At 34.9% G+C, this 10,129-nt stretch overlaps 1 protein-coding gene across 1 annotated transcript; it reads right to left on the bottom strand.

Moving 5' to 3' along the window:
- Nucleotides 1–1,710: 1,710 nt before the first annotated feature.
- LOC136235425 (synaptotagmin-2-like) lies at nt 1,711–7,715 on the bottom strand. Its single transcript, XM_066025092.1, has 12 exons — nt 7,337–7,715; nt 6,548–6,646; nt 6,382–6,432; nt 6,164–6,287; nt 5,050–5,168; nt 4,768–4,869; nt 4,540–4,614; nt 4,248–4,324; nt 3,916–4,162; nt 3,366–3,716; nt 3,052–3,183; nt 1,711–2,075 (listed from the first exon to the last, which is right to left on the bottom strand). Exons 1-12 carry the CDS (start codon nt 7,445–7,447, stop codon nt 1,944–1,946), a joined length of 1,620 nt encoding a protein of 539 aa, XP_065881164.1. The 5' UTR covers nt 7,448–7,715; the 3' UTR covers nt 1,711–1,943.
- Between the last annotated feature and the right edge of the window lie 2,414 nt (nt 7,716–10,129).

Raw genomic sequence — 10,129 nt, forward strand, 5'->3', positions numbered from 1 at the left:
TCTCCAATCTTGAATCCCCTATTAGTGCTTCTTATCAGCATATTGCTTCATATGATTATGGGCCTTAGCTAGACAGTTCTATAATATCTTGTTCATATTCTCCCTTTGTGTCAAAAGCTCATCCAAAACTACAACTGATGATGTAAAAGCAGGCAGGATAAGTAGAGAAGGGCTCATACCATATAGAGCTTATAAGGGGCTCATTTTGATAGAAGTATAACAATTAGGGGGCGTTTGATTCACAATGGGTAAGGGAAAAGGAATCAAGAAAGGAAAACTAAAGGAAAGGAAAAGAATAACCATTAATTCCCCTATGTGTTTGGATATGTTTAGGAAAAGGAATCCAATTCCCTAGAGGGCATGGGGGTAATGGCTTAACCTAAAGTGGGTAAAGGGAAAGAGTTTTTTTTTTTTGTAAACAAACAAGAACAAAGGGAATAAAACCCTCTCATTCCCATTCCCATTCCTAAAGACCCCAAATCAAACGCCCCCTTAGTGTTATACCAGTATTCAGTTAGGGTTACCAAATGGACCATCTCTTAGGATTAAGAAAACACATGCATTAGGATTAAGAAAACACATGCATCGAAGATAGTTTTCGAAACATTGATTTAGACTTTCAGATTGGCCATTAGTTTGAGGGTGATAGCCACTGGTATATTGCAGTTCAATACCTAATAATTTAAATTCCTAGTGAATATCTTATCCCTATGACACAATAGAGTGAGGAACTCCATGGAACTTAAAAACGTTGTCTAACGTTGTCTATATGAGGTTGAAATCCATGATCTTTTCTTTACCTGGCCGATGAGTGTCAACTTCAATTATCATGGGATCACAATTGATTGAATAACATTCTCCTTCTTCATAACTAGCGATAGTTATCTATTGTTCGCGGTTCAAAAATAACATATAGTGGGATAACATCACTTGGATTCATTCGATAATACTCTATGAAGCACTCAACATCACTTGCATTAAAAATCGGAACTACTATTCTAGGAACTTGTTTGGACTGTATTTAGTTTGCATGACCATACATATGTTAAATTATGTTGAATCAATGCGTGCAGAAGTGCAGACTCTCTCTTATAAAATCTCAAAGTTGGTTTTTTTTTAAAGCCGAAGCAACTTTGATTCACCACCCTCGTATGTGATGGCTTTCCCCTCTGTTTTTGGCCGTTCCACATTATCACACACAAGAAATGGTTGGTTGACATATGTTAAGAAACAAATACATTGGCAAAACAATATTCAAGAAACAAGCTCAAAAGAAATGTGCTTCGCAGTTCTAACAATTACGAAACATAGTATACAGCTACGACAGTCACAGTCCTTCGCGGTTATGTGAATTGCGAACCCTATCATCTAAGACAATAGCTTCATAGTTTACGATTATAATCGTAAACTTGTACACAAAACTTTGTAATAAAATTTGATGAATTCTGTACCTATTCTGCGGACGATTTTATGCCATTTTTACAGGAAAAAGAAACTCTAGGCAACAGTGTTGTTGGAGAGACTACTTTTGCGTAACCAACTCCTAAGATATAGTAGTGTTAGGTAAGCAAAGTAGATGAGATTTAACTTTGAAAGCTTCATCGGAGATCGTCTTCAAAGATTTTCAGTTATTGCTATCTACCAACTAATTACATGATACATAGGTTTGGCACATGTAGCAGTTTCCACACGTGGGAGAAATCAAATAAATGAAGAAAATGCTACTGAATTTCACTGCCCCTTTACAGGATGATTCTAATGTGACTGACTCTCAACAAATCTCCAAACACTGACTATCAAAACAAGGAATGCATTCATTACAGAGTTTGTTTGATTATTAGAAAGCACACCAAAGTATTTATACACACAAATGGAATGAATGCATTCATTCCACCTTGAAAAACATACCAAACTTGATTCAATTCAACAATACCCACCTACCCTTAAGAAGATGTTCTCCATTGCAGCTCAATTTGAACCTTGCCGTTCCTCGAGTCAATCAGATGGTATTTCTCATTTGTTCTCTTGTTGCTAACTACATCACCAAGCTTTATATCCACATAACCCAAACTTTCCTGTTTCATTCACAAAACATTACAATAATCATATGTCAACAAGAAATGATGCTTAGTTCAAAAACATCCAAAATGGTTTCAATTTCTTATGCAAGTTTGCTGGATCTGCTACAATGTTTAATCATATCAAAGCAATTTGATGTAGGGCTTCACAAAACTAACCGAAAACTGATTTTTGAAGACAAAACGGAATTGAAAAATAGGTTAGCCGAAACCGGTAGACTAGTGAATAGTTTTTCATTCAAAAACCCGATGGTTAACTGAAATTAACCGATTATGTATATATACACATATGCCTAATAGGCTCAATACATCCCTAGCTCCCTATACTTGTCATGAAAAGTCAAATGTCACCCTATACTTTGAAAACGTCCTATTTACCCCTTGAACTTGCTTAAAGTGACATATTGACTCTCTACAGTGACCTATTGCCTCCTAAACTTGCTTAAAGTGTTGCAGGCTTCAACTTGTTCAAAATCTTCCCTTGTTTTGCCAAGTGTATTTTAGGGGTGAATAGTTCCATTGCTTAAAGCAAGTTTAGGTAGGACGTTTTTAAAGTATAGGTGACATTTGACTTTTCATGAAAAATTCAGGGGGCAATAGGTCACCGTAGAGAGTCAATATGTCATTTTAAGCAAGTTCAAGGGTAAATAGAACGTTTTCAAAGTGTAGGGGGCAATTGATTTTTTTGGACAAGTTCAGGAGGCTACAGGGGTATTAAGCCTAACTAATATAAACATACACAAAATTTTAATAATATATGATATGCATATTTATATTTCATTTTTAAGTTACAAATATTTAAATTTATTTGTTTACGTGTTTTTTTTATTTGAATTTGAATTTTAATATTTTTATTTAATATCTAAATAGTTGTATATTAATTTTAAAGTGAATAATTATATATAGTTTTTCTTTTTCCAATTAAAAATCACTATTGGTTAACCGACCATATGCTCTCCTAATTTGATTATACCTTGGGGTGAAGTAGACCCATCCTTGTGGATGCACTAAGAACTTCCACATGAAGTCTATCATTTGTGGGTGGTTCCTCTAGCATGAATTGAAACTCCTCATCCCATCTTGGAGATCTGTTTTTCTTCACAAGCTGTATCAATGCAAAGCATAGACATTAATTGGCTGATAAAAGAAAAATACTGCTTTCAATATTTTCTTTTATCAAATAAAAATCTTGTATCTCAACATTATCATTGGAGTTAATATGAAAGTTGCATCTTAGAAGCAGCTCTGTTAAAAAAGAGGTGCAATTTTACTGAGGTTATTACATACCCTTGTTTTTCTCTCCTCCCCTTTAAAAAACAACCTGACATAAGGATTTGTGTGGTGTTTTCCTTCAACATCTTGAGCTTCATGTACGATAATAACAAACAAACCACCAGTAGCAGGTGTTCCTTCGGGAGCCTTTTCTACTGCATCTGCATCTACAATGTCCTTTGGTATCTCATCTTCCTTGAAAGCTTTGTATGTCAATTCCACAATGATCTGCCCGCGTAATTTCTCATTTTGAGCATCATTTGCATCCATGTTTTTCAGTAGATCAAGCGTGAAAACTTTTGTCTCATCAGGTGTCAGCTCTTTCAGTGGAACAACATTCATACCCATCTTGTCATGTTTGGCAATCTAAGTAGAAAGAAATGAATGGCTTTATAATATCACGAGTAAGAAAGGTAAAAGTAAACGACAGTACTTTAGCAAATAAGAGATCCGCGGAGCCAGCCAGAAGCTATCTTAAAACATATAATTTTGTGTTCTTTGATGCAAATTAAGCACAGCAAATCGAAGAGATAGTGGGAAAGCTAGGAAGCAAGCAAGAAGGTACCTGTTCCCAGTCATAAACAATAATCTCTAGGGCTTGAGATTCTGGGTCTTTGACAACAATGTTAAATTCCTCATTCCATTCAGGGTTCAAGTTTTTGTGCCTAACAGTTGTCTTTTTTGAAGGGAGCTTATCCTCTGTGAGCTTTAATTTCACATAAGGATCTGATGCACCAAGAAAATCTTTCTTTCTAAGTTTCATTGCCTTCACAACCTTCACAGCCAGAATTCCAACAGGTCGCTTTGAGGCTCTGTAAAATTTTAGGAAAAACAAGTAAGTGCCTTTAAAATAATTAGTGCCTAATACTAGAAAACAAGGAGAGAAAACACATTTACTTTGCAGGATCCAGGATTGGTACTTGTAGGGCTTTCGGCCATAAATACATATTTGCAACTTGATCTTTAATAAGCTCCTAAGAGATGAAAAATGAGTAAAAAATGTCAATGATCCATTTATTGAGGTGGATAAAGTTGCAATTTTCCTATTGAAGCCTGTAAGTGTAGAGGAAAATGAGCGGCCAGGGGCATAATACACCTTTTGTAGTGAAGACATCCCACTTCTAGTTCTAGCTATGAAGCAAAATCAGCAATTGCAAAAGAATAAATAAACTGAAATGACCATGATCACCTGGACAAATCTGTATAGGCCAGGAATGGACATGGCATCTGCTCCAAGCAATTTCAGTCCGAAGTCAACATGAGGCTGCATAAGGAGACGGATGAGATGGTATTTCTCACTACAAAGTATTAGGATCTATGAACCTATAAATGCATTCAGCGACTAGCATTTCTAATGATCTAAAACACTAGAATACTTTTGCATAACGATTAATAAGTTTAGAGAGTTGGTTGTTACCTTCTCCATTAGAGAGACAAATATATTTGCAAAACAAGGAAAGGAAGGAACCAAAGGCTTTAGGGTGATGCGTGGCGAGGCAAACACTTGCAAATCAACCACCTGAAATTTCTCTGAAGAAATTAATTATCCTACTTTGAAACATAAAGCAAATGGCAATGTATCTCACATCTTTAGTCTCAGCAATTATTTGTCTGTGTGTGAGGAATATAAACATATTTTCGAAGCATTTAATCTGATAATTAGATTCTCTTTTCACTAATTATCAAATCAATAAAATACCTGAACTGTTGCTCTCAAACCAAATGCTTTAACTGCAATGGTGATGTTTGGATTCCCAGCCCACTTCACTGATGGTTCAATAATCAGCTCTTTCTCGTCAGTGAGATAAACTTTTATTCCTGGAATAAAATAATCTAGAATGAGCACTGTATAAAATGTTTCACCAAAAGTGCGAATTTAAACCACAAGTAACTAGATAACATGTCCATGGCATAAATATATATGTGAATACAGACTGCATTGAGTTTTATAAAGGCAACAACAAGCAGCAACATAATTAGTTAATAGCAGTTGCAAATTATACACAAATTAACTGGAGTATAGGAGTCCTGCTAATGCATTTTCCATTTTACAGGGTATAGCAGCACCTTTTTACCCACCTCCCTACTGCCAGAATCTAGTGAAAATTACGCTGGAGATGGGGATTGATGTATATGAAATGATACTTAATTTTATGAACATCTACTGCCAGAATCTAGTGGAACTTACGCCGCAGATGGGGATTGATATATATGAAATGATAATTATTTTTATGAACATTTATAGCATCCTAGCTGGAATAATACATGATATTTTATAATATAAAAACATACATCCGTGTGGATTTCCAGCGTAGTTCACTCCGGATTCCAACAATAGGGACACTAGATGAAAGATATTGGAAGTTCAGTAACTCCTGTTACAAAAATAAGTTTTTAATTGTGTTTACGGTTCTAAAAGGAAGATTCGGAGATGGTAGATGATATCCTACACCAGAGAAAAATTCTAAGGTCCAAGTGGCAGCATAAAGCAATCTACCCCCAAATATTAAAGCATAAATTGCTTGCTAATTCATATGCTAAACTTGCAAGCCAAATTTGCAGAAGAACAGTCATTCACACATTACATTGGCCCCTTACTTACACAAGAACATTTTCACATTATAAATGATTAGACACTAATTTTATTTTCAATTTCTGAAAAACATCAATTAGTAACCGTGGTGCAAGAAAATTCATAACAATACAGCCATCTATGTTATTTATATTGCTGACTTTCTCATACTGATAGAATGGCTAAGGAAAACGTGCATGTGGGAACATTTATGTACCCATAAGAGAGGGTGCAACTTAACCTTGAAAAGTTGGAGGCAGGGAGCCCAAGGTAAGTTCCTCAAATTCTACGGAGTCGATCTTGTATTTAGGAATTTGCTCAGCAATAATGGGTTTTGCTATAGTCCTTACCATCTTGCAGATTGCCTAAAAATACTTGTGGTATTAATGCAGGTTACATATAGGAAACTGAATTTGCAGTGCAAATATCAGATTATTAAAATATCATTCTACTACATACAGTATTTAAGTAAGGCCACATGGTTTCAATGAACCTGTTAAGCCAGTCAACCTACACCAGAAAAAAAAAGCAACTTTATAAGAAGATTGTTGTAAAATCCGAAAAATGCATTTGAGACTGCAAACCTACAACATTGAAAAAGGCAAAGTACAGTAGCATAACATACACGATCATAGTCCGGATTCTTCACCCAAAGGGGTATTTCTGGAAGTAATTGTTGCAATGTTTTCGAGTCTTGCTCAACCAAAGGACGAATGACAGGATCCTGAAGAATTTAGTAGTCAGAACATGTGAAAGCTACTAAAATTGTGTGTTTGAAACATCTTTTTGAATGGAATTCCATCTCCTTAAATTTCATGTTTGCACCCAAAAAAAGTTAAAGGAATTCAATTCCTTCTTATCTTCGATCAAACTATGATAAGAGTGTTAGATAGAAATCATGCAAAAAGTGGCATGATTTTGTGGGGATTCAATTGAAAGTATTTTGGGGAATATATAACCCCAATTAATCAATAAACTTTGGTTCTCAAGTGTTGTGATCTTTTAATCTAATCAGTAATACTCAACATCAAGTCCAACTCTGAATAAAAAAACAATCCAATAACCATAACCAGTTCAATTTGCAGCAAAATCATTTTTTGGGGGTAAACTCTGGAAGAATAATATTACTCTCTAACCAAGTAAAACATGATAAAAAAAATGGAAACCAGAAAGAATGTACGAAAGCAAAGTATCATTTACAACATACTTTACATCCCATTGATAATGAAATGAAGATTCATGAAGCATGATCTTGAAATAGGCTTACAATTTTCTCCTACTTTCATCTCAATACATAACCAAAATTACCAAACAATATTCAAAATCGAAATCTAGAAAACAAAAATTAAGCCAAAGAAATCAAGTATTGAGCAAAAAACACAATGATCTGTAGAATAAAAAGATTAAAACTAACCTTGACATCAGTTGGCTGGAAGTATATGAACATATAGTACCCAATCACAAGCCCAACAGAAGTTCCTACACCAAACCCACAAAAACCGAGTATACCACTCAAAACACCCATCTGAAATCCCTTGACTTCAATTCCACTCCTCCTCAACCAAACGCACAACTCAAAATGAAGAAAGAAGAAGAGTTCCGGCGAGAAATAAAAGCTCTGGAGAGAGCGTGTTTATCTTTTTTTTTTTAACTTCTTCTGATTGATCTTCTTCTTCATCAGGTAAGTGTAATAAAGAGAGCATTTATTCCCATGGCCAATATTTTTATTTTTTACGTTTATTAACGAACGAACCAATTTGGGTATTTTTGATTTCTCAACGGCTTGAAACTGAAATCTTCGCCCGCGTGATGCTTGGACTGCTGTCGGCAGGCAACGTTTATTTGGATTTATGATCCGACGTGTCGTTTTGTGATTGGGTGATGGAAATTAGGAGGTGGGGTCCAAGTACTGTTGACTGTAGGAGAGTAAGTAAAAAAAGAAGATATTTGATTATCACAAAAGGAAAGAAATGAATGATTGCTTTTCTCCATTTTGGCTTTATTTGGATTTTTTTGGTTAATCCGAAATTAGTTAATTAATTATTATTTAGTGGTGCTAATTGCCACGAGATGTTTTGAGTCTTGGGTGACATTTCTAACTTTTTGGATTCTTAAAGGAGACGATTTTGATACTAATGCCGACATCATGTTTCTAACGAGAAAAGAAATTAGAAAAATAGCAATTCAAAGAACTACATTGTACTAATAAATTGAGTTGGCCACTAGGTAAACTCATCCCAAGTATAGGTGTGACTCTCAATAAAGTATTTGATGAGGGTATGAACCAAGTACACAAGGGTGAAGCAAGTAATTTACACGCGAACACGCTAAAGAATGTAGGAGTTTTGAGAACGTAACGAAAAGTATTTAATGCGGTTATGAACCAAGTAGACGATGGTGGTGAGTAACTCACAAGCGAACGTTTCAGAGAATATAGAAGTTTTGAGAACATAACGAAGAACTACGGGGAAAGGAATAAAAATGATTTTTCTAGATTTCGGATTGATGATCAAATTCAAGGTCGTCGACCTAATGGTCCAATTGACCCTAACAAAAATTTTAGGGCCGCCGCCCTATTTAAGTCAACGGCTAAAAAGTAATTTATTAGGCATTTTCATATCCAAAATTGATCTTTTATTTTCATGTTTTGAGGTGGATACTCCCACCTTTCTTTTCTTGTGACTATTTATAAGTATGTCATTCCTTAATCCCCTATTTTTGCTTTAGTTCAATTAAATTAAGATTTTTAATGTAATTTCTATGTTGTAGGATTTAAGGGTATAAAAAAAATATTAAGAATATGTAGACTAGGGTTTATGTCTTGCAAATTGAGGATGTTTTAATTCCCGTAGGTTTTATTTTGAAAATATTATTTGTTGATTTAGGGTCAAAATCAATACTTCTTTCTTTTAATCACTCGCTGCAGTAGTTGATATCAAAGTCAATCTTCCTAACCCGAAACTTTTTTAGTGATGGTTCAATCAGAAATTCTCTAAGAACAAATGGAAGCCATTGGCAAGAAATTTAAAAATTTGAGACAAGAGTTGAGACTCCCATAATAGAATCAAATCAAACTCTTAAACGAGATATGGGGACCTCCATAGAAGGGTTAAAAGTGGAGTTTTCAAGGCATGTTTCAACAAATGTTTGAGTGGAATCGAAGAGGAGAAGGAGAAGATCGTCCACTGCTGCCACCACCTCCATCACAACCGTAAAAAAAGGAGCCTATAAATCAATTTCAACCAAGTGCCAAACCCTGGAGGTCCAAGAATCCTTGAGGTAAAGAGACCTAATCCTAATCAATTTGACGAGTTTGATAGCGGGGTGGTGAATTTGATTAAAATAAGGTATATCGGTCTAATGAGAATAAGGGAGACAAGGGTGACTTTGGTGAAAATAAGTATGGGTGGAATCCACTTAGACCGAACCAATATAGGGATGATGCTTTTAATTTTTTTTTTTTTTTTATGATGCTTTTAAGTTGAATGTAAACTTATCTACATTTGGGAGAGACTTTGATATTAAGGGGTTTCTTGATTAGTTATCAAAAGTAGATAAGTTCTTTCAATATACAAACATACCCGGCTATAGGAGGGCGAGATTGGTTGCTTATTTTTTGAAGGGATGAGCTTCGGTTTGGTAGGATCAAGTTGATAAAGAACAAAAAAGAGGGGGAAGGGAACTAATTCAGTTTTGTCCACACATGAGGGATATGTTAAGAGAGTGGTTTTTGCTACCGGATATGAGCAATACATTTATTATTCTTATAAAATGATACAGATTGAAATCGAGATGAGGATTTTAATCTTAAATCCACAGAGATCTTTCTTCTCAAACCTATGCTGGAAGGAGTTAATCCCAAATAAGATGAACAAAGCCCTCAATGGAGGCTAAAGGTTTGAATTTAATAAAAGTTACCTTTCATTACAAATAAAAAGGTTTATATATATCGAATTAGGTTAAGTAAATATACTAAAATGCCTCCACCAGGCTTACAAACTAAGAGCCTGTTTGGTTCAGCTGTTAGCTAATAGCTGTTGCGGTTGTTGTTAGCTATTTGCAGTTGCAGTAAGCTGTTAGTTGTTACTGTTAGCTGTTTGTTATTAGCTGTTTAATTACTAGTGTTTGGTAAAATTATATTGAACTGTTGCTGTTCGGATTTAAAATGTCTAAAATGGATATGTTTTAAATTAATCAACGATGAAAT

The sequence above is a fragment of the Euphorbia lathyris genome, chromosome 7, assembly GCF_963576675.1.
Source record: "Euphorbia lathyris chromosome 7, ddEupLath1.1, whole genome shotgun sequence".
Classification (NCBI taxonomy): Eukaryota; Viridiplantae; Streptophyta; class Magnoliopsida; order Malpighiales; family Euphorbiaceae; genus Euphorbia; species Euphorbia lathyris.